At 40.7% G+C, this 25,812-nt stretch overlaps 1 protein-coding gene across 1 annotated transcript in view; it reads right to left on the bottom strand.

The window, feature by feature from the left end:
* Positions 1-25,193, bottom strand: part of LOC126354860 (UDP-glycosyltransferase UGT5-like) — a 67,997-nt gene extending 42,804 nt beyond the window's left edge. The window contains exons 1-2 of the mRNA XM_050004849.1: positions 25,106-25,193; positions 634-838 (exon numbers count right to left, since the gene is read on the bottom strand). Coding sequence (XP_049860806.1) covers positions 634-825 — 192 coding nt within the window. The 5' untranslated portion in view covers positions 826-838; positions 25,106-25,193. The remainder of the gene's footprint in view (positions 1-633; positions 839-25,105) is intronic.
* Between the last annotated feature and the right edge of the window lie 619 nt (positions 25,194-25,812).

Below are 25,812 nucleotides of genomic sequence, written 5' to 3'. Positions count from 1 at the left end.
TTTCAAGAGAAAATTGAGTGGTAAATCCCAAGCCAAACCGAAGCTCAAGGCTTTCTTATGCCACGATTCTTATATTCTGAGAGAATTTTTTTCTGTAACGTGTTTTTTATTTGTGGTTTATCAATTGCTCAGTTTCTTTTGTTTATACTTTCTCTAATTAGCGGTCTGTAAGCTGTGAACAGAAATGTTCCATGACCAACTAATTTCAGCTCACGTTGTCCCATGGAACCTGATAAATTAATAAAAAATAAAATAGAATTAACAGCCAAAACAGTGATGTACTACAAGGAGTATCCCTCCTCGTCCAAGAAGGTCATACTTGGAAGGACGATGAAGCAGCAATCAGCGGGCGTAGCACTGTAAGTTGTGTCTCATCGTGGGGGTTAAAAATCTGTCTTTTTCAATTTTTTGCATAATTCATTGGTAATTGAATTTACACTGAGAAAGCTACCTGCAGTAAAGCCTATTAAGAAAACAACTGATGGTAAGAGAGATTTTAATGAAGACAATTATACGATGTTAACTTAGGTAACTAGCATAATGTCCTCAGTCCATGTCAAAAGAAGATGCTACTCTAATTGTCACAGCTTTGTGTGTTATCATCTACTTCTGATTAGTCAACTAGGTACTTACTCTTATGGGATCAGTGGTCATGAGCGTGACCTGGTGGCCTCTCCTGACGAGCTCCAGAGCTATAAGTCGGAATGGCAGCTGGTGGCTGATGGAGGCCGAGGGGATGATGCCCAGAATCCTGGCTGAGTTTGTCATTCGGCCTGCCAGAGACAACAGCAGGACCAGTGAAGCGAAGGTTGTCATGGAGGACATGTCAACCGTATACCTGCAAATAAAACGTTCCAATGTAATGTTCCTTGCAGATCTATGACAGCAAAATACAGAAAATCAAATGTCGTATTGATGATCACAGAAAAGGCAAACAGCGATGATACCGACAAAACGCGTACTGCAAATCAGCATAAATATGAACTCCTTGAGAAGAGTCACATTGTTGCCAAAAGACATTCATATAGTGAAAGAGTTCAGCAGTCAAACGAGATCTGAATCCGTTGCCAAGGTCAGCAATGCGCTGATACTCACATAGGACGCAGTCAGTTCGAATACTCGTTGTGGGCGGGATCAAGCTTCACGTCATGGTCCTATATGTATGGTGTGTGTAGTTGAGTAGAAAACTGGATTGAGGACTTGTCGACTGCAAAAATCAGAATGTGTTTGTAACGGATAGCGAACCGCAGACGCGGAAATAATGTATGGTGCAGCCCACGAAAGTATGACGTGGTCAGTTACTTTTCATTGTACGTACACAGAATGATTTTAAGCAATGGAACCAAACCACTGACAAGATTGCCATACATATGAGAAATAAATAGCAAGTGTGGAATGTATGTTCACAAATACATGCTACCTAAGCTAGCGACCTTGTTTCATCATGCGGCACTCTGCACAGTACATTCCAGTGTATAAGTCCGTGCCTTGTAGTCTAGAGCTGAAACTGAAATTGCCTGGACATCACACGTCGCAATGTCAACTGCAGGAATCGTTCAAATACGCCGGACTACAACATTATGACGTAATAGGCAGCAAGAATGCGTATTACACAATACAAGGTTGCCCATACTGTCAAAGTTATAGTGATAGAGGCAGTCCTTCCGCTGTCGAGTGTAGCGTATTAGGATTCGTTGAGAGACGACCGGTCCCGCAGGGCAGTCCTTAAAAATCCACATAAACGTTAAGTTGGTATTATGGTATGATGGTTTGGCTGTTAGGTCACTGGGATATTTCCAACACCCCCTGTAAGTCACTTGGCAATGACACGTCCATTCGGAGTGTACTGTTCAGGGTGATACATGATAGGGATATTAAAAGGGTGAACTAGGAGTGGTAGCTGAAAAAAATGAGGCAAAATATCAGTGTGGTATAAAAATTGAGATCTGATTCTTAATCTGAGAACCGTTATATTATGAATTGCAAACATAACACTATCTCATCCCAAATGCATTTTTATCATTACCATTATTATTATTGTCTTTAAGCAACATGAAAATAAAGCATGCTGAATGAAAATGAAATGGGTAGCAATGGGGGCGGATTCCAAAGAACTTGAATACAAAAATTAATCCGGCACATATGCCTCTGATAACTGACTGATGGAAATCACAAGTAAATAAAAGCGTCGGATAACGAGAGGGAGAGAGAAGAAAATACCGTACAGCGATAGTACAAATGCAGCAAGACATCTGGCGTTGGCTGAGCGACAGCGAAGAGCGTGTGAGATCATTCAAAAGCTAACCGGACAAATAGAGCCGAGTGGAAAGAGCGGCGTTGCTTCCTGTGACCAACTTAACTGCTGCAGTTTACATGAAAATGCTAACAGACGATAACTTTACTTAAGTCTTGACCACACTTTTATTTTTCCATCAACCTTACGTGTTCCGACTTCACGTCATTTTCAAAGGCATTGCTATATCAGTCAAATAAAAACATTAGATACATTGTATTACGTCAATATTCTCGAGCTCGAGACAAGTGTAAACAAGTTTGCAATGGCATAGCAATGCCTCTTACAATGGCGGAGAGTCGAAACGCGGAAGGCTGATGCAAAAGTAAAAGTGTGGTCAAGACATAAGTAAAGTTATTAAAAGTGTAACGTAACGGGGTTTCTTGCACCAAATTCTATAAGGAAGTCTACGTCTACATCGTCGTTAAAAGCAAAATAATGGTTTGTAGCGTATCTCAGATGTTGCTCAATCTGTAGAATGAGCAAGCAGTACAGGAAGCCATAAAAAATTGGAAAATAAATAAAAGAAAAAGAGGAGAAATAAAAACTTCGAGGTTTACGACGACATTGTAATTCTGCAGAGACAGCAAAGGAGATAGAAGTACAGTTGAGCGCAATGGACAGTGGCGCGAAACGAGGATGTAAGATCATTAACAAAAGTAAAAGAAGGGCAACGGAATGTAGTCGACTTAAACTCAGCATCGCTGAGAAGATTATATTACGAAACAATCCACTAAAAGTAGAGTTGATCGACTCTGCTGTTTGGGCAGTCAGGTGACTGATGAGTGAAGTAGAGAGTCTATAAAATGTAGACTGCCAATGGCAAGAAAGGCATTTCTGAACAACAGACATTTGTTATCATGGAATATAAATTTCAGTGTTAAGAAATCTGTTTAGAAGCTGGAATGTAGCCTTGTACTAAAATAAAAGTGGACGATAAGTGATTCATAAAAGAAGAGAACAGAAATTTTTAATATGTGGTTCAGCAGAAGAGAGCTGACGAGTAGATGGTACGTCAGATAACTAATGAAGTACTGAACAGAACTCCAGAGAAACCAGATTTGTGGCGTCACTTGTGCAAAAGAAGGAGTCGGTGATGGGACACATTGTGTGGCATTAAATAATCTTCAGTTTAGCATTGGAGGGAATTTTTGGGAGAAAATTCCAGAGGAGACGAAGAGACGAGTACAGCATGAAGGTTCAAATGGATGTGCGGTGCAGTACTTATTCAGAGGTGGAGAAATTTGCACAGGATAAAGTAGCGTGAAGAGCTGCATTGAATGAGTGTTTCACCCTAAACAAAACAAACACCGTCCGAACAGCCCTTGAAGACCCGACGGTACCGTCTGGCCACTGTGTCATCCTCAGCCCGTAACAGTCACCGGATGCCGATATGGAGGGGCATGTGGTCAGAGGGCGGTAGTATAGCATACATAAGGTATAAAAGAGGAATGTAGAGGCGGTGCCGTCGTTTGTACACAGGAAAGGTTCCTGACCTGGTTGTGGCTGCACGATGGGAATTAACAGACTTTTAACTTGGAATGGTAGTTGGTGTAGACACTCCATTACGGAAATCGTTAGAAAATTCAATATTTCGAGATCCACAGCGCATCGAGTGTACTGAGAATATCACATTTCAGGCATTACCTCTCACCACGGACAACGCAGTGACCGACGGCCTTCACTTAACGACCGAGAGCAGTGGCTTTTATGTAGTGCTAACAGACAAGCAACACTGTGTGAAATAACTGCAGAAATCAGTGTGGGACTTACGACAAACGAACGTATTGGTTAGGACAGAGTGGGGAAATTTGGCGTTAATTCGCTATGGCAGCAGACGACATCGCTTGTAGCGCCTCTCCTGGGCTTGTGGCCATATCAGTTAGACCCTAGATGATTGAAAAGCCATGGCCATGTCACATGAATCCCGATTTCAATTGGTAAGAGCTGATAGTAGGTTTCGAGTGTGGTGTAGACCCACGAAGCCGTGGACTTAAGTTGTCAACTAGGCTCTGTGTAACCTCGTGGTGGCTCCTTCATGGCGTGGACAGTGTTTACGTGGATCATTGACTGAAAATGGTCTTTTGCGGCTACTTCGAGGTCATTAACTGCCGTTCACGGAGTTCATGTTCCAAAATAACCATGCAAATTTTTTGGATGACAGTGCGCCATGCCATGAGGCCACAATCATTCGCGACTGGTTTGAAGAACAAACTGGACAGTTCGAGAGAATGATTTGGCCACACAGATCGCCTAATCTGAATCCCATTGAACATGTATAGGACATAACCAAAGAGGTCATTATGTGCACAGAATCCTGTACTGGCAACACTTTCGCAATTACGGACTGCTATAAAGGCAGCATGGCTCAATATTTTTGCAGGGGGCTTCCAACGACTTGATGAGTCCATGCCACGTCGAGCTGCTGCACTACAGAGATCAAAAGGAGGTCTAGGTTCGAAGTTATCCCATGACTTTTGCCACCTCAGTTTATATACGAGGGGCGTTGGCGTTTCCTTGAAAACACTGTCGCAATAGCTGCAAGAGCTCACCAGAATCTTTGTTTCTCATACATCATACTATGACACAGAGATTCTGGCTTTCACTTCCAACTATAGGGATAACTTTATTAAAAAAGCAGTTGGGATTAAATTAGCAAGTGACGGAAGTTTTCCTATAAGTTCTGATTGGAATCTTACTCTCTCGCTAGTCAAAAAAACAGGGTTAATGTTACTGGCTCACCTGTCAGCAATTAATATGCACTGTTGATAATTCCTGAAGTCAGTCATTTTCGTCTGTGAGGTGCCTTCAGCTGTTAACAGTGTGCACGTTATCTTTCTGCGTAAGCCAGCAGCGTAGCCTCGGTCAGCGTAGCCTCGCATACTGAGGTTTTTAATATCCTTGCACAGTGCTCTCTCTTTGAAATTGTGCCTTGAAAATGACGGGATGTGCACCAGTCCAATTAACGGCGATTGTCAAAGACGTCACCCGGCTGCTGTTAATTAAATTCTTTGAACGCTTATACGCCAGGAGAAACACAGTTTCACAACAGTGGTATCCTGTTCTATTTACATACCGAGCGAGAGAAACATGAGTTCTCATGTCTCTTGTTTTCTCATGATCAACTATAGAAATATAGTCTTCCTGTTAGTGCAGCTGAGACTTGGCAGCATTACGGGAGATGGAACGTAGACCTCGACGGCGACTGTTCACCGGAGAGGAGGGTATTGTCAGGAGTGACCATTTCGAACCACTGAAAACTTCGATTATCGAACTTTATGTGGGAAAAAGATAAAAAGCGATGCTGTAAAGGATAAGCAACATCGATAATATCTCACTTGTCTTTTCAATCTTCGATTTCTGTACATGTTTCATTTATGGCTGAGGTTACAGTGGAGTGGCGCGGCACCATCAAAACAGTGAGATGAGGTGAGCAGAGGAGCGATATGTGAGCTCCGAGACCAGTGCGATCGATTGACTCCGGATGCAGTCGGGTAACACCGGCAGCATTCGACTGTCGCTGCGGGTAGAAGTCTGGGCGCTTGTGTTTCATTCGTTGTACTGCTGAGAAAGTAATGTCAGCGGGAGCTTCGATAGCAACTGTATTTACTTCGGGTCCTTTATGGGACCAGAAAAACAACTATTATCGCATACTGATTATTTTGGACAAGTTATGTGACGAAGTATATAGCGTCCCCAGTGAGATAATAAGATAGCACTTAAAAAACAGTATTTATAAAGAAGAGACATTTAAAACTTGAATGATACATATTTTTTTATAATGTACCCGTAAAGTAATAATTTCTCTGTGTAAGTTTCGAGTGCAAAGAAATATAACAAAATGACCGAAAGAGAGGACAAGACACGCTCTTTTGTTAATTTTTTAGTTGTCTTCACTTCTTCTATTGTCTTGGTTGTGTGTAAACGGACATCTTGCGAGTGCTGGCAAATGTAAGCATATTTGTATGAGTTAAGCATATAATATATTCATTTAATATTATTGTGCACTTTTAATTTGTAAGAGGTGATCCCGATTTCATGTCCGCCTTCCTTGAATTAACCAGCATTCAAGTAATTTACAGTTCAACAATCGCAGCGGCCGATGCAGCCAACGACGCCATTGCGTGGCGATATTAACTTATGAAAAATTAACGGAAGCGAAAAACTCGCCCGCTATTAACATAATATTAATTTTTCTCCATAAGTTCAACTTATATGCTCATGTTTTAAGATTCATGAGTCTAACGTTCCTTAACATAACAAATAATTTAAGATTAATACTGTTAAAAAGGAGAACTTCAGGAAAGCATTTAATCGTAAATCAAATTTGAATGAAATATCATTTTTATTCAGGCCCACCACGTAAGTCGGCAATAATAATAATAATAATAATAATAATATATTAAATTACGACGGACGCGAGAAGTGGCATCAGAATTACACACTTTAAGTTCAGAACACCTCTTATATCTTTCTTTGTCTTAAAACGAGAGGCGATAATAAATCTGAAGTAGAATAACTGAAAATTGCGTTTATTATGTGAGAAAATGTTTTCAAAACTGTCTCATTTGGATAGCTTCGTTTGAACGTCTCTTAAAGTTTCGTCCCGTCTTATACGTGCCTTGTGTAGAGCGCTTGACGTCCATTGTATGTTGCTCTTCGACCCTCAGGAACCCTGTTAGGTCAATGACAGTGCTGTGGAGAACATGTATATTTAACAGTGTCGTCAGCAAATTCTAGTGAAGTTTCAATTGGCTCCCAAAATATGCTCGACTTAGCGCTCATTATTCCAAAAGCACATTCTGTTATTCGTTGTGATACCGAAAAGCTTTGTTGAAATATTCATTCCATGAATCTAAAACTCCTTGACTGTAATATCTGATAAAATGCCTCAACAATGGGTAGATCTGATCTCCAGTGAATACAAAAGGCAATCTAACCGATGTATGTAGTGGAAAGTTTGGCAGTATGTTAAGCTCCCCTTCCTGCATCAAGCAAAATTCACAAGAAGAATTAGATATACCACCTTCCCTTTCTTTTCCACGTTCCCCATCATTGATTATAACGAATTTCCGCTAAGGATTTGCAATAGCTTACATTACAATAGAATGAAAAATTTTGTAACTATAAAACACTGTACCAGAATTTTAGACGAATGTGTTTTCTCTCAACACCACTGACTGCAGTTGGGAAATCGGTATTTAGAAAAATGCGTTCGCATGTAGGTGGCTGGTGGCAACCCTATAGCACTGTAGCAGTTGACTCCGCAATACTCACAACATTTGTGAATCTTATTTTGAATGTTAGAGCAATGTCTGGAACACTGCTTCTGATTTCTAGGAACCTGTAAAACCTCTCGATACATCAGCTAATCTATGGACCTTAAAAATGACGTTATTGGACAAATCTGTAGTAACTTGAATATTGGTTAGATATGGAAGCTTTGCCTGTTAATCATATGAAAAAATATTCTCCTCTTTGCGTACTATCATTTGCCAAAATATTGTTTCGACATCTCAAACCTTTTCTGACATATGAGGAATGTTACGAATATATCATTCGGGCTTTCTCGTTGTGGCACGAGTTCGGGACGAAGCGTTTTACAAACGATCGGTATTCTCGAGTTTGATGATTGCGATATCCTCCTCCCCCATGAACCATCGACTTTGCCATTAGTGGGGAGGCTTGCGTGCCTCAACGATACAGATAGCAGGACCGTAAGTGCAACCACAACGGAGGTGTATGTGTTGAGAGGTCAGACAACATGTGGTTCCTGAAGAGCTGCAGCAGCCTTTCCAATAGTTGCAGGGGCAACAGTTTGGATGATTAAATGATCTGGCCTTATAACATCAGCCAAAACGGCCTTGCTGTGCTGGTACTGCGAATGGCTGAAAGCAAAAAGAAACTTCAGCCGTAATTTTACTCGAGGGCATGCAGCTCTACTGTATGGTTAAATGATGATGGCATCCTCTTAAATAAAATATTCCGGAGGTAAAATAGCCCCCCATTCGGATCTTCGGGCGGGGATTACCCAGGAGTACATCGTTATCAGGAGAAACAAAACTGGCGTTCTACGGAACGGAGCGTGGAATGTCAGGTCTCTTAATCTGGCAGGTAGGTCACAAAATCTAAAAAGGGGAATAATTAGGTTAAAGTTAGATACACTGAGAATTAGTGAAGTTCGGTGACAGGAGGAACAGGACTTCTGGTCAGGTGAATACAAGATTATAAATACAAAATCAAAAAGGAATAATGCAAGAGTAGTTTTAGTAATGAATAAAAAATAGGAACGCGGATAAGCTACTATGAACAGCATAGTGAACAAGTTATTGTAGCCAAGACAGACACGAAGCCCACATCCACTACAGTAATAGAAGTTCGTATGCCAACTAGCTTCGCAGATGAGGAGGAGATTTTGTAAAAAATATTATTCAGGCAGTTAAGGGAGACGAAATTCAATAGTCATGGGGGATTGGAATTCGATAGTAGGAAAAGGACAGTGTCTTGAAATTAGGATATAAGAAGAACACAACAATAGCAAAACAAGGATAATGGAATGTAGTAAGGAGAATATAAAATGTAGACTAGCAATGGGAAGAAAAGGGTTTCGGAAGAAAACGTTTCTGAGAAATTTGTCAATGTCGAGTATATATTTAAGTGTTAACCGTATATCCTCCTTTCAAGACACTGTCCATTCTGTTCAACTTGTAACACCATAGCTTAGACACTACATACCTTTTGTTGATTCATTTAGCTTTCTGTTTTGTTAAACATCCCATCGTTGAACTTCTGTAATTAGTGTATGATTAATTCGATACTGTAATGAAGTGTAATCTCTGTAATATGCACAATATGAGCAAATGATATATTTTGTCTTTCTCACATAATCTCTTTGGTTGTCTTTAAAATTGAATAATTTTATTTAAATAATTTTGTGTAGAATTACCAATATGTGCAAATGATATGTTTTGTTTAAAGTGATTGTTTGCTGTTATGTAAACTGCTGACCTTTACTTACGGTTCTTAGTTATTTTGTATATAAAAAGAGCTGTGGTTCCCCTCGGGAACGCAAGCATGTAGCGAGCGCAAAATGTGGCGGGCATGGATAGAAAGGTGAAACCAAGAGTCATTCGGGGACGAGCTACGAAACTGTCAACTGCTCATGTACAAGTTGTGTATTGTGCTGGTGCTGAGAGAGGCTTTTGGTGCCATTTTTCAAGGTGCTAATGCCATGGGTGGATGGATAAAGAGCTGGAACTATTCTGAAATTGGTATCTATCATCGCCACCAAGAAATGACAGAGTCCAGCATTTGTTCCTGCAAATCCACCCACCGACATGCACTCGCCACCACACTGCGCAATCACTGAAAAGGGAACAAGGAATTGTAGAAATGTACAGTGAAGTATCAGCACATGTGGATGATTTATTTGCCTGCAATTACAAGGTGACTATTTATGAAAACTTACCTTGATTTATCCTCTGTCACATTTCCACTTAGGGTCCTTCCCATGCTAAAGTGATAGCTGAGTGTCATTGAAAGAACATTAAAGCCCAGTGTTTTACTAATTAATGGCACTTGAAGATTGTAAGAAGAAACGAAGTTAAAGTAAATGTAGCAGAACTGAGTAATATGTAAATGATTCTCGCTGAAAATAAATTTTCTGTTAAAACTGCTTATTAATATTTTGTTGCCAAAGGTGAGCTATGTCTTGTAACCACGTCAAGTTGTTTTCTACTGCAGTAAAAGTTGAGAACTATTATTGTTGAAAGTTACATGTTCATGCTTGTTAAGGGCTTGTTTCTCTAGCGTACTGAAAATGTGTTTAGTTTGCTCTACTACAGTGGTCAAGATTAAGGGCCCGCCTCCATTGAAAGTAGTTGAAACGCACAAAGCTACTTAATTATAGAAAGTTTCAATTACTCTTGCTATTCAAGTCAAATTATGTACAATATTGGGTTCCTCTTGTGTATTAAAAGTGCATATTAATGGTTTAAAAGGATCCACAGTTTGTCTGTTGTGCTCATGCTAGATAACGACTAATAGAAAGACTACTATCTATGAAAAGAGTAACTTCTTTATACAAAGGGCACTGAGAAGTAATTTGTTAGTGAACTCCATTGAATTTTCATTCTAAGTAGGAAGGTGTTTAGTACGGAGAGACTTAATCTATGCACAATAACTAATTTTGCTGTGAACCATATCCATATTTCATGTCAGATAGGAATATGTTTGAAAAGTAATATTGAACCCATGTCCAATTTACGATTTTACAGAGGATATTAATAGTAACGTTATTGAGACCATTCAGTTTGACTAAGCCCTGAAGATAGTAGTGTGTATCGTTATCTGTTATATTCATGCAAATAGTTTGTTCTGCTCTAACTATCAGCTCCAACCTAAGTTAACATATGCAGGCCCCAGAGCTCATTGCGCTCTCGTGTGGCAAAGTATAGGTTGTGTTTGTCCGTTACAGTTGCTCATACCTATTTTCTTGGACAAGAATGTCAATCATTCTCATGCCTAATTAGGCTGGCGACCGTTTTCTTTGTTCTTTGAACAGTGTGGATAGGTAAATTATTGCTTGTTATTGTTTAAATATTTACGTAATTCTGACTTTCACTTCCGATAAGCCACCTCCGTTAGGTACATCGCGGTCAACACAACAAAATTTCTTTCAGAGGGTAACACTGCTCTGTTGCTTTATACCATAACTGCTTTAATGAGATAGTTCCATTTTACGATCTGCTTCCAACATTAAGGTTATGGTATAGCAGTAGCAGACGCCAGTGTTAAAAACTGCTGTCCCAGGTGTTCATCTTATATCCTCTTTTCAAGACACTGTCCATTCCATTCAACTGCTTTTCCAAGTCCTTTGCTGTCTCTGACAGAATTACAATGTCATCGGCAAATTTCAAAGTTTTTATTTCTTCTGCAAGGATTTTAATTCTTACTCCGAATTTTCCTTTTGTGTTCTTTACTGCTTGCTCAATATACAGATTGAATAACATCGGGGATAGGCTACAACCCTGTCTCACTCCCTTCCCCACCACCGCTTCCCTTTCATGCCCCTCGACTCTTATAACTGCCATCTCGTTTCTGTACAAATTGTAAATAGCCTTTCGCTCCTTATTTAACCCTTTCCACCTCTAGAATTTGAAAGAGAGTATTCCAGTCAACATTGTCAAAAGCTTTCTCAAAGTTTACAAATGCTAGAAATGTAGGTTAGCCTTTTCTTAATCTATCTTCTAAGATAAGTCGTAGGGTCCACATTTCCTCATGTGTTCCAACATTTCTACGGAATTCAAACTGATCTTCACCGAGGTCGGCTTCCACCAGATTCTCCATTCGTCTGAAAAGAATTCATGTGAGTATTTTGAAGCCGGGACTTTTCGCACCTGTCAACGCCTGCTTCCTTTGGGATTGGAATTACTACATTCTTCTTGAGGTCTGAGGGTATTTCACCTGTCTCATACATCTCACTTACCAGATGGTATAGTTTTGTCGGGCTGGCTCTCCCAAGGCTATCAGTAGTTCTGATGGAATTTGCTCTACTCCCTGGGCCTTGTTTCGACTTAGGTCTTTCAGTGCTCTGCCAAACTCTTCGCACAGTATCATATCTCCCATTTCATCTTCAACTATGTCCTCTTCCATTTCCATAATATTGCCCTCAAGTACATCACCTGTGTATAGACCTTCTATATACTACTTTCACCTTTCTTCTTTCCCTTCTTTGCTTAGAACTGGTATTCAGTCTGAGGTCTTGATATTAATACAGGTGGTTCTCTTCTCTCCAAAGGTCTCTTTAATTTTCCTGTAGGCAGTATCTATCTTACCCTTAGTGAGATAAGCCTCTACATCCTTACATTTGTCCTCTAGCCATCCCTGCTTAGCCATTTTGCACTTCCTGTTGATCTCATTTTTGAGACGTTTGTATTTCATTTTGTCTGTTTCACTTACTGCCTTTTTATGTTTTCTTCAGTGGATCGCCCGATAAAAGCAGGACGCATGAAAATAAGGGAACAAAAGCAAAATAGAAACAGTGTATGGTCCAAAAACAAGAAATGCAATAAAGAGCGACCTGCAATAACAACTGTCTGGTGGCTCAGTGGTCATCTTGTTGAACTATCAGTTATTGGACTACCAAAACCCTCTCGCATTACGAGGTGCATTCAAGTTCTAAGGCCTCCGTTTTTTTTTTTTTCTAATTAACTACTCACCCGAAATCGATGAAACTGGCGTTACTTCTCAACGTAATCGCCCTGCAGACGTACACATTTTTCACAACGCTGACGCCATGATTCCATGGCAATGGCGAAGGCTTCTTTAGGAGTCTGTTTTGACCACTGGAAAATCGCTGAGGCAATAGCAGCATGGCTGGTGAATGTGCGGCCACGCAGAGTGTCTTTCATTTTGTAAAAAGCCAAAAGTCATTAGGAGCCAGGTCAGGTGAATAGGGAGCATAAGGAATCACTTCAAAGTTGTGATCACGAAGAAACTGTTGCGTAACGTTCGCTCGACGTGGGGGTGCATTGTCTTGGTGAAACAGCACACGCGTAGCCTTTCCCGGACGTTTTTGTTGCAGTGCAGGAAGGAATTTGGTCTTCAAAACATTTTCATAGCATGCTCCTGCCCTTTGGAACGCAATGGGTAATGTTACGCCCTCGCTGTTCCAGAACATGGACACCATCATTTTTTCAGCACTGGCGGTTACTCGAAATCTTTTTGGTGGTGGTGAATCTGTGTGCTTCCACTAAGCTGACTGGCACTTTGTTTGTGGATTGAAAAATGGCATCCACGTCTCATCCTTTGTCACAACCAACGAAAAGAAAGTCCCATTCATGCTGTCTTTGCGCGTCAACATTGCTTGGCAACATGCCACACGGGCAGCCACGTGGTCGTCCAAGAGCATTCGTGGCACCCACCTGTATGACGCTTTTCGCATTTTTAGGTCGTCATGCAGGATTGTGTGCACAGAACCCACAGAAATGCCAACTCTGGAGGCGATCTGTTCAACAGTCATTCGGCGATCCTCCAAAACAATTCTCTCCACTTTCTCGATCATGTCGTCAGACCGGCTTGTGCGATCCCGAGGTTGTTTTGGTTTGTTGTCACACGATGTTCTGCCTTCATTTAACTGTCGCACCCATGACCGCACTTTCGACACATCCAAAACTCCATCACCACATGTCTTCTTCAACTGCCGATGAATTTCAATTGGTTTCACACCACGCAAATTCAGAAAACGAATGATTGCATGCTGTTCAAGTATGGAAAACGTCGCCATTTTAAGTATTTAAAACAGTTCTCATTCTCGCCGTTGGCGGTAAAATTCCATCTGCCGTATAGTGCTGCCATCTCTGGGACATATTGACAATGAACGCGGCCTCATTTTAAAACAATTCGCATGTTTCTATCTCTTTCCAGTCCGGAGAAAATAATTCGAAGGCCTTAGAACTTGAATGCACCTCGTATTTTATTTTATTTTATTTTTCGACAACATTATGAAATGTCCGTGTGCTAGGTATGTTTTTGGATATGGTCCGCCTTTAACAATATCATTTTTTGTTTTTTAACCCAAACATGTTTCACTACAGTTGCAGCATCTTCAGTGGGCTTTTATTTTCCATCTGTTAAAGACAAAGAGTGTTCTTTGCTGTTTGTATACATGTAGCTATTAGTTTTTAAATCGTAATTACAGATATTTGAAAAAAACCACATAAATTACGAATTCATACCTTTTTACCACATGGTGTGGTTTTTCTGATTTGTTGTATTTCTACAGTGACCGTTTTTTTGCACAGTTTGTCATCTGCAGCCACTTATACCATAAAGTAGACAAATTGTTGAAGCCAAAATTACGATTTGAAAACTTTTTACTGCTATGTCTGAAATTATTTAATTCAATGTGTGTGTCTGTTTACATAATGTTTCACGTACGTTTTCCTTTTAATCATCTTCATAACTGTCGAACACTATATACTGAGTTGTCACTGTCACTGTCACTGTAACTGTTTCACTGCTTTACCAGCTGTAAAAACAAACATGGCGTGCAGTGGAACAATTGCGGTGGCCGAGCGGTTCTAGGCGCTCCAGTCCAGAGCCGCGCCGATGCTACGGTCACAGGTTCGAATCCTGTCTTGGGCATTTGTGTTGTCTTTAGGTTTAAGTAGTTCTAAGTCTAGGGGACTGATGACCTCAGAAATTGAGTCCCATAGTGCTCAGAGGCATTTGAACCATTTAGCCAGTGGAACAATTGAAGGTGTAAAAACAAGATGGCTGACAGTGGAACAGTTGAAGGTGTTCCTGGCGGTTGTTCTGAATCTTTCAGAGGTGTTACTGATTCTTTTTTTCTTTGTGATGTGTGTGAAAAGGGACTGAGAGAGAGAGAGAGAGAGAGAGAGAGAGAGAGAGAGAGGGTGACAGTAGGTTTAGGGATTTGTTTTATTTATGTGTGTGTGTGTGTGTGTGTGTGTGTGTGTGTGTGTGTGTGTGTGTGTTTGTGTGGGGGGGGGCGGATGGTGGGGGATGAGTGAGATCTCTATTGGTTGGTCTTGACTAATAATTCCTTGAGGACAGAGAACATAGTGCCATTGGAGAGAGCTGTGTATTCATTTATCACTTCTTTGCCTTCTACTATGGCTTTTTGTATCTGATCGTTTTCTTCAATTATTGGTTTTTTTGGGAGGGGGGGCTGTTTCTGCATTTGAGAATTTTCAAATCCCTTATGTTTCATGTCCACGAGGCGTTCAGAAAATGTAGAATGACAGCTGTTATTTTTTAATGCTCTTCTGTGTTCTGTGTATATGTTACTAAAGTTTCTGCTTGTCTGCCCTATATAAACTGCTTTGCGGTCCTGGTATGTTAATTGGTAAATACCAGATGTGTTGTGTTTGTCTGTGCTTGTGTTGGTTGTCCTTAGTTTTCTCTGTTTTGAGTTGTCTGTCCTGTAGGCTATTTTTACCCCTTGTTTTTTGAGTATGTTGCCTATCCTGTTGACTGCTTTGTTGTTGTACGTGAGAGTGAACCATCTGTTTGTCATTGTGGGTGTTTCCTTTCCATGTGTGCTCATGAGTGGGTTCTGTGTGTTTGTAAGTTGATATGGTGACTTTTGTTTTTGTGTGTTGGGTGTCCTTTTTAATTTTGTTTTCATTTAGTGGTTCAGTTTACCTATAGCGTTTGCGTCATATCCATTCTCTCCTGCTATTTGTCTGATTGTCTGCAATTCATTCTTGTAGTTGTTTTCAGTGAGTGGCGTTTTGATCAGTCTGTGTGTGACATATATTGGAAGCCAGCTAGTTTGTGTGTAATCGGAAGATTAGAGCCTTTGGGAATGGCTGTGCAGGTCTGACAAGAGAATTAGTCGCCGAAGAAATAAGATGCACTGTAAAGGAAAACAAAAACAGCATATTGACAGGAACAAAAACTGAAAAAGAAAAGCCTCCAGAAAAATAAAGGTCAAACTCATAAACAACGAGGCACTCATTACGAGATCAGACAAGGGCAGCACCATGACAATAATAAAACTGGATGAAGACAAAGAAAAAACCTTAAAATTTCTGGAAGACAACAACATAACAAAGCTAACCAGTGCCCCAACACAAAGATACCACAAAAACATACTAGCACTCCTAAAAAATATCTCACACATATTCACAAATCAGAAAGCAAAATGGTTGAAACAAAAGAACCCCCAAGCATCCACACTGAACAGCCTACTAAAGCTCCACAAGGATGGCATAACAATACACCCTGTAGTCAATTTCAGAAGTGCAGCCACATACCACTCAGCCAGAGAAATACACACATACTTACAGAAACATAATATATACACAAGTAACAGAAGCATACACAACACTGAAGAGCTGATACAACAAATCAAATACATCAACGTACCCACAACAGCCACACTCACATCATTTGACATCACATCCATGTACACTAATATCCCCACCACAGAAACCATCATCATCAAACAACAATTAGAAGAACAAGCAAAAATTCTCAAACCCCACATAAAACTAAAACTAATCACAGAGCAAAACTATTTCTCATTTGACAATCAGTTCTACTCACAAGAACATGGGCTTCCAATGGGGTCACCAGTCAGTGGACTCCTACCCAACATTTTTCTGAATCACATTGAAAATAAAGAATTTGAAACAATAATAAGACCCAAATAGTACCAGATAATATATTTGTACCACTATGTAGATGACATCATATGCTTTATAGATGAAACACCAAGTCGCATCCAACAACTCCGCAATGATATAAACAAATTACACCCAAAAATAAAATTCACCATAGAAATAGAACACGACAAAAGATTAAACTTTTTTGACCTCACACTATACAGACACAACAACCAACACCAATTCTCTATATTCAGGGAAGTGACCACCACCAGCACAGCCATTCACAAAGACTGTAATCTTCCGATTACACACAAAGTAGCCAGCCTCTAATATATGCTACACCAATTGAACAAAACCCTCACTCACTGAAAACAACTACAAGAATGAATTGCAGACAATCACACAAATAGCAGCAGAGAATGAATATGACACAAACATAATAGATAAACTGAACCACAAAATTAAAAAGGACACCCAACACACAAAAACAAAAGTCACCTTATCAACTTACAAACACACAGAACCCATTCATGAGCACACATTAGCACACTGGACTCGCAATCGGGAGGACGACGGTTCAATCCCGTCTCCAGCCATCCTGATTTAGGTTTTCCGTGATTTCCCTAACTCATTTCAGGCAAATTCCGGGATGGTTCCTTTGAAAGGGCACGGCAGCTTTCCTTCCCAATCCTTCCCTCACCCTAGCTTGCGCTCCGTCTCTAATGACCTCGTTGTCGACGGGACGTTAAACACTAACCACCACCACCACCACCATGAGCACACACGAACAGGAAACATCCACAATGACAAACAGATGATTCACTCGCACCAACAACAACAAAGCAGTCAACAGAATAGGCAACATACTCAAAAAACAAGGGGTAAAAATAGCCTACAGGACAACCAGCTCAACACAGAGAAAACTAAGGACAACCAACACAAGCTCAAACACAACACATCTGGTATTTACCAATTAACATACCAGGACTGCAAAGCAGTTTATATAGGGCAGACAAGCAGATACTTTAATACCAAATACACAGAACACAGAAGAGCATTAAGAAGTAACAGCTGTCATTCCACATTTGCTGAGCACTTCGTGGACATGAAACATAACCCAAGAAACATCAATACGAATTTGAAAATTCTCAAATGCAGCAACAGCCTCCCCCCCCCCCCCAAAAAAAACTAATAATTGAAGAAAACTATCAGATACAAAAAGCCATAGTGGAAGGCAAAGAAGAGATAAATGAATACACAGCTCTCTCCAAGAGCACTCTGTTCTCTGTCCTCAAGGAATTAGTAGACAAGACCAATCAATAGAGGTCTCACCCACGCCCCCACCATCCCCTCCCCCCCTACACACAACCACACACACACACACACACACACACACACACACACACACACACAAAGGAAAATAGAATCACTAACACCTCTGAAAGACTCAGAACAACCGCCAGGAACACCTTGAACTGTTCCACTGTAAGCCATCTTGTTTTTACACGTTCAATTGTTCCACTGCGCGCCATGTTTTTTACACCTGGTAAATCAGTGCAACAATTACAGTGACAGTGACAGTGACAACTCAGTATATAGTGTTCGAGAGTTATGAAGATGATTAAAAGGAAAACGTAAGTTAAACATTATGTAAATAGACACACACATTGAATTAAATAATTTCAGACATAGAAGTAAAAAGTTTTCAAATCGTAATTTTGGCTTAAACAATTTGTCTACTTTAAGGTATAAGTGGCTGCAGATGACAAACTGTGCAAAAAACGGTCACTGTAGAAACACAACAAATCAGAAAAACCATACCACGTGGTAAAAAGGTATGAATTCATAATTTATGCGGTTTTTCAAATATCTGTAATTACGATTTAAAAACTAATAGCTACATGTATGCAAACAGCAAAGAAGACTGTTTGTCTTTAACAGATGGAAAATAATAGCCCACTGAAGATGCTGCAACCTCAGTGAAACATGTTTGTGCTAAGAAACAAAAAATGAGTTTTGCTAAAAGCGGAACCTATGCGAAAACATACGTATTGTTAAAGCAAACACGGAAGAAAAGATCTTCAACCCCAAGATGATTGCCCGTCTGGTCTCTTTCTGTAGTCTTGACAGTTGTCATACTATACACTGGTTATAGGATATGAGTTATGTGATAAGAATACTTTACCATCGTAAGTAAATGTGACGAATAGCGAGAGCGGGCGAGGTACCATGTAGATGTCTCACAGAAATGAAAACAAGTAAACGGGTGTGAACTATGTTACAACAAGGAAATTCAAGAGTCAAAACTTTCAAAATGGAACGCAACTTCAAAAACGGTAAAAAAATCTGTTTTGGCAGAGCACAGAGAAACTGTATGATTGTGAAACTGTTGCGTTCATATGTTGCAGGTTATGTCACAAACTCCTATGTTTTCATCATTTCCTTGGGAGTGACCACATTCGCATTTATACGAACACCCATATTGAGCAAGGAGGCATATCTCACTCCTTTACCAGTCGTTGAAATTAGGTGCGTCGATAGGGGATTCCGATCATATGACAAATGTACTGTTACAAAACCCGTTTATGACACACCAGACGTGTTTCCCGGTGGAGGATGCGTTTAACTTGTCGCCTTGTCATCAAACGCTTGCGGTTCCCATTCGAAAGCCACTTCCTTTCAGCTGTTAATAGAGTAGTTGTGCAGAATCAATTGTCATTGTAGGTACATACCTAACTAACACCTCGCTGTCGCAAACGGACGTTACACCACGACAGAGGCACAAATTTGAATAAAGCGAACAGCGGAAAGAAATAGACTTGAGGGAGGTATGAATACGGCTCGCGTGGCTGATAGTCGAACAATTTAACCGCGACATCATTTTCCTCCCCCCCCCCCCCTCCCTCCACCTATCCCCACGCTCTATATTACACTTCTGTCTGGACAGTTCGCTGTTTCTATTTTGCTTTTTTTTTTTCACACTCCGGTACACCTTCTTCCTGTTTTCAGTTTCTGACGGGTTCTCCGCTGGGCCCTCTTATCATTAAATCTGACGGGGGCAGAGCGTTCAACCTATATTCTTTTAACTGGAGCTAATATTACGAATAATTCAAATGTAAGTTGTAACTCTGACGACAGATTTAATTTTTAAAATCCAGGACGATCTTTTCATGTGAAAGCTACAGCTGCTCCTATTTTCACGTTAGGAGCTTTCAGTTTTAATCAAGTATCCAGCAAAGTCTGTTACTGTTGCATGTGGCTAGCCGTGCGCTCCAGCGCTCGTCTCCTCATGCGAACGTTGTGGTAACAGTTTAGGTCAAGTCTCGCTAGATAAAAAAAAAAGTCAGCCAGTTCTATTTTTTTATTTCTCTTTCAGGCCCCTCGGCGCTTCTGCTGGTGGTGGTCGGTAGACTGTATAAGAAGCTGATAAGTGACGAAATTGATTTCTTTTACGTTTTCGACTATTATCACTGTTTATTGCACAAGGCAGAAGCATCCTAAACTACCGAGCTAACAACAAAAATTGCTGCCAGTGTATTTGTATGTTTATGTCAGTTATTTTTATAAATTGCCACTGGAATTGATTTATTTTTTCTTGCAGGTAACAACCATCGTCTTTAAAGAGTTAAATTAACTTCATGTGTTTGTGTGTCTCTTATACGGGGTGTTCAAAGAGTCTCTCCGCAGTGTTGCATGATTTTCCACCACGGGTGCCGTTTGTTCGCCGCTCGTGAAAGTTTGACTGTTCGCCTGCCTGGGTTACTTCCCTTCAAGTGGATATTCTGTACCCATTCATAGGAGAAGTTGTCTTAAGTGAATTACTGAACAGTTATTTTCAACAAGATGGTGCAACCGCGCATACAGCTCGCGTTTCAATGTCACTGCTTGCCGATGTTTCTGGTGACCGCATAATTTCACATGGACTATGGCCTCCACGATCGCCTTACCTTCCCCCCCCCCCCCCCCCCCTTGAACCATGGACCTTGCAGTTGGTGGGGAGGCTTGCGTGCCTCAGCAATACAGATGGCCGTACCGTAAGTGCAACCACGATGGAGGGGTGTCTGTTGAGAGGCCAGACAAACGTGTGGTTCCTGAAGAGGGGCAGCAGCCTTTTCAGTAGTTGCAGGGGGAACAGTCTGGATGATTGACTGATCTGGCCCTGTAACAATAACCAAAACGGCCTTGCTGTGCTGGTACTGCGAACGGATGAAAGCAACGGGAAACTACAGCCGTAATTTTTCCCGAGGGCATGCAGCTTTACTGTATGGTTAAATGAAGATGGCGTCCTCTTGGGTCAAATATTCCGGAGGTAAAATACTCCATCATTCGGATCCCCGAGGGGGACTACTCAGGAGGACGTCGTTATCAGGAGAAAGAAAACTGGCGTTCTACGGATCAGAGCGTGGAATGTCACATACCTTAATCGGGCAGGTAGGTTAGAAAATTTAAAAAGGGAAATGGATAGGTTAAAGTTTGATATAGTGGGAATTAGTGAAGTTCGGTGGCAGAAGGAACAAACCTTTTGGTCAGGTGAATACAGGGTTATAAATACAAAATCAAATAGGGGTAATGCAGGAGTAGGTTTAATAATTAATAAGACAATAGGAGTGTGGGTAAGCTACTACAAACAGCACAGTGAACGCATTATTGTTTCTAAGACAGACATGAAGCCCATGCCTAATACAGTAGTACAAGTTTATATGCCAACTAGCTCTGCAGACGATGAAGAAATTGATTAAATGTATGATTAGATAAAAGAAATTATTCAGGTAGTGAAGGGAGACGAAAATTTAATAGTCATGGGTGACTGTAATTCGAGAGTACGAAAAGGGAGAGAAGGAAACATAGTAGGTGAATATGGATTGGTGGTAAGAAATGAAAGAGGACGCCGTCTGGTAGAATTTTGCACAGAGCATAACTTAATCATAGCTAACACTTGGTTCAAGAATCATAAAAGAAGGTTGTATACATGGAAGAATCCCGGAGATACTAAAAGGTATCAGATAGATTATATAATGGTCAGACAGAGATTTAGGAAACAAGTATTAAATTGTAAGACATTTCCAGGGGCAGATGTGGACTCTGACCACAAACTATTGGATATGAACTGTAGATTAAATTGAAGAAACTGCAAAAAGGTGGGAATTTAAGGAGATGGGACCTGGATAAACTGACTAAACCAGATGTTGTACAGAGTTTCAGGGAGAGAATAAGGGAACAATTGACAGCAATGGGAGAAAGAAGTACAGTAGGCGAAGAATGGGTAGCTCTGACGGATGAAGTAGTGAAGGCAGCAGAGGATCAAGTAGGTAAGAAGACGAGTGCTAGTAGAAGTCCTTAGGTAACAGAAGAAATATTGAATTTAATTGATGAAAGGAGAAAATATAAAAATGCAGTGAATGAAGCCGGCAAAAAGGAATACAAACGTCTCAAAAATGAGATCGACAGGAAGTGCAAAATGGCTAAGCAGGGATGGCTAGAGGACAAATGTAAGGATGTAGAGGCTTATCTCACTAGGGGTAAGATAGATACTGCCTACAGGAAGAGACCTTTGGAGATAAGAGAACCACTTGTATGAATATCAAGAGCTCAGATGGAAACCCAGTTCTAACCAAAGAAGGGAAAGCAGAAAGGTGGAAGGAGTATATAGAGGGTCTATACAAGGGCGATGTACTTGAGGACAATATTATGGAAATGGAAGAGAATGTAGATGAAGATGAAATAGGAGATACGATACTGCGTGTAGAGTTTGACAGAACACTGAAAGACATGAGTCGAAACTAGGCCCCAGGAGAAGGCAACATTTCATTAGAACTACTGACGGCCTTGGGAGTGCCAGTCCTGACAAAACTCTACCATCTCGTGAGCAAGATTTATGAGACAGGTGAAATACCCTCAGACTTCAAGAAGAATATAATAATTCTAATCCCAAAGAAAGCAGGTGTTGACAGATGTGAAAATTACCGAACTATCAGTTTATTAAGTCACAACTGCAAAATACTAACGCGAATTCTTTACAGACGAATGGAAAAACAGGTAGAAGCCGACCTCGGGGAAGATCAGTTTGGATTCCGTAGAAATAATGGAACACGTGAGGCAATACTGACCTTACGACTTATCTCAGAAGAAAGATTAAGGAAAGGCAAACCTACGTTTCTAGCATTTGTAGACTTAGAGAAAGCTTTTGACAATGTTGACTGGAATACTCTCTTTCAAATTCTAGAGGTGGCAAGGGTAAAATACAGGAAGCGAAAGGCTATTTACAATTTGTACAGAAACCAGATGGCAGTTATAAGAGTCGAGGGACATGAAAGAGAAGCAGTGGTTGGGAAGGGAGTAAGACAGGGTTATAGCCTATCCCAAATGTTATTCAATCTGTATATTGAACAAGCAGTAAAGGAAACAAGAGAAAAATCTGGAGTAAGTATTAAAATCCATGGAGAAGAAATAAAAACTTTGAGGTTCGCCGATGACATTGTAATTCTGTCAGAGACAGCAAAGGACTTGGAAAAGCAGTTGAATGGAATGGACAGTGTCTTGAAAAGAGGATATAAGATGAACATCGCCAAAAGCAAAATGAGGGTCATGGAATGTAGTCGAATTAAGTCGGGCGATGCTGAGGGAATTAGATTAGGAAATGAGACACTTAAAGTAATAAAGGAGTTGTGCTATTTGGGGAGCAAAATAACTGATGATAGTCGAAGTAGGGAAGATATAAAATGTAGACTGGCAATGGCAAGGAAAGAGTTTCTGAAGAAGAGAAATTTGTGAACATAGAGTATAGATTTAAGTGTCAGAAAATCGTTTCTGAAAGTATTTGTATGGAGTGAAGCCATGTACGGAAGTGAAACATGGACGATAAATTGTTTGGACAGGAAGAGAATAGAAGCTTTCGAAATGTGGTGCTACAGAAGAATGCTGAAGATTAGATGGGTAGATCACATAACTAATGAGGAGGTACTGAATAGAATTGGGGAGAAGAGGAGTTTGTGGCACAACTTGACTAGAAGAAGGGACCGGTTGGTAGGACATGTTCTGGGGCATCAAGGGATCACAAATTTAACATTGGAGGGCAGCGTGGAGGGTAAAAATCGTACAGGGAGACCAAGAGATGAATAGACTAAGCAGATTCAGAAGGATGTAGGTTGCAGTAGGTACTGGGAGATGAAGAAACTTGCAAAGGATAGGGTAGCATGGAGAGCTGCGTCAAACCAGTCTCAGGACTGAAGACCACAACAACAACAACAACAACAACCACCTGACTTTTTCCTCTGGGGTGCAGCGAATGACTATCAAAACAGTCCAAAATGCATCGATGAATTGAAAACTGCAATATCCACTTTCACTGCTTCTGTTACAGAAGAAATGTTACTGCTTGTTTGGAAACGTGATTAGACGAATTGAATTATGTATTCAACAACGCGGGTGGGGGGTGGGGGGGACACTTTCGACATTTAATGTAAAAATATGTAAGTAAAAATGAATATTCAATGTATTTCACTGAGTTTCATTTCGGTATATTCACTGCGGCATAGGCACGCGCGGCCAACAATCATACGGCAATACGGAGAGACTTTTTGAACACCCCTCAAAAGTAAAAAATAAAAACAGAAAATAATAAAGAACTAAAGTCCACCTAGGAACCATCGTCAAAGGATGGCAGATCGTCGACTCTTAAGCTAGAAAGCCCACAGGAAATGTTTTCTCTCTCGTAGTATGCGTTATATCTTTCGATAATGGCAGTGCATTCGTTAATTAATTTAATCGATCAATGGAAATAAAAGGACATTTTCACGCAGTATAGGACGCAAATGTCTCACTTCATAATGCCCCAAACATAGTCTAAAAAACTGTCTCGTATGTAGTAGTAACTCATAGACCGCAGTAAGTGGTAGTGGTTTCTACAGCCAAATTTTGTGGTGTTAAATGTATGTATCACACGGAAACTGTAATCATAAACTAAAGAGAAAAAGGCGTGTTCCGAACTGTACTATCAACCATGTTTCTGCACAGCATGCGTGAGTATAAGAGAAAAGGAATAAGATGACTTTGCGGAAAGGATACTCTGCAATATAATGTGCACTTCTTTATTCGTGTAAAAAGCAGAGGAGGGGAGTGACAGAAAGCGTTATCAAATTCATATGTAGCTTATAGCACTAACTACAGTACTATAAGAAACTATGACAGAAGATCTAGGCTAAAATAACAAATCTAGTATTTTTAGCGTCCACAAACATTAATAGCAGAACACTGTATGAACAAATAAAAAACAACACTGTAGTGAACTTCACAGAGCTATGGAGTGAATTGACAGCAATTCCACTTGTTAGGTTATGGCCTTACAAAGTCCTCTGAGCAACAGCAAATCGACAGTTTCCTTCACTCAAGAATTGCTGAGTACTTCTTTCCCGCAGGTGATTACTGAGCGATAGTATAGAGGCAGGGGTTGGTATTACGAATAAATTAACGACTGACTCGTTTTCAGAGAAACTATAGTAGGCGTACATCGGATACAGTATACGGTTGAGAGATCTTGAGAAATGAGCGTTGTTTCTCTACCTTCAGGAAGCACACAGTAAACAGACAACCAGCGTAACGAAATGGTCTGACAGCTTATTTGGTAAGCGCACATAAACGAGCTCCACGTGATGTAATGAAGCAAAGAGCACTGCACCTGCTTATATGACGGCGGTATCAGGAGCTGAAGAGCTTTGCGCTTGATAGCGACGGTAGTGTCAACATAGGCTCTGAAATAGCCTCTGGAGCAACTGGCAGCAACTTGCACACGTTCAGTCATTTAAATCGCACTGAATGACCTTGCCAGACAACGTATCCGGCGACGTAAAAAACGCGGGTTTCCATGCTATCACAAGCCGGTAGTCTTATCGACTCACGCAAGATACATACATCTTTGGCTGGTTTGCGTATCTCACCATGACGTGGCGAATATTAATATCCGTGTTTGGACCAAGGCCTCTCATGCCGAATGTTTTAAATGTAAACTGACGACGAACTCACGATTGTCGTCACCATGACGTGGTGAATATTAACATCCGTCTTTGGACCACGGCCTCTCATCCCGGATATTTTAAATGTAAACTGACGACGAACGCAAGATGATATTGCAAATAAACTTGTTTGATATGCTCCAAACACACAATGGTGTTTCGAAAATAAGGGAAAAACCGAAGGCCTTTTTTTGTCATGATGATCAGACAGAGCGGTCTTACTCCCTGCCTCAGAGCTCACCAATGTTTACAACATAGAAAGTGGCCACCACGCAAGCTCTGCAGCTGTTTAGGCTGGTTGGACTGAACAAGACCTCGATCTTGTCTGACTCGTCAAGTACACCGTCGGCTCCCTGCCCTGCAACACGGAAGA

The sequence above is a fragment of the Schistocerca gregaria genome, chromosome 3 (assembly GCF_023897955.1).
Source record: "Schistocerca gregaria isolate iqSchGreg1 chromosome 3, iqSchGreg1.2, whole genome shotgun sequence".
NCBI lineage: Eukaryota > Metazoa > Arthropoda > Insecta > Orthoptera > Acrididae > Schistocerca > Schistocerca gregaria.
This window is presented reverse-complemented; position numbering and strand designations above follow the sequence as displayed.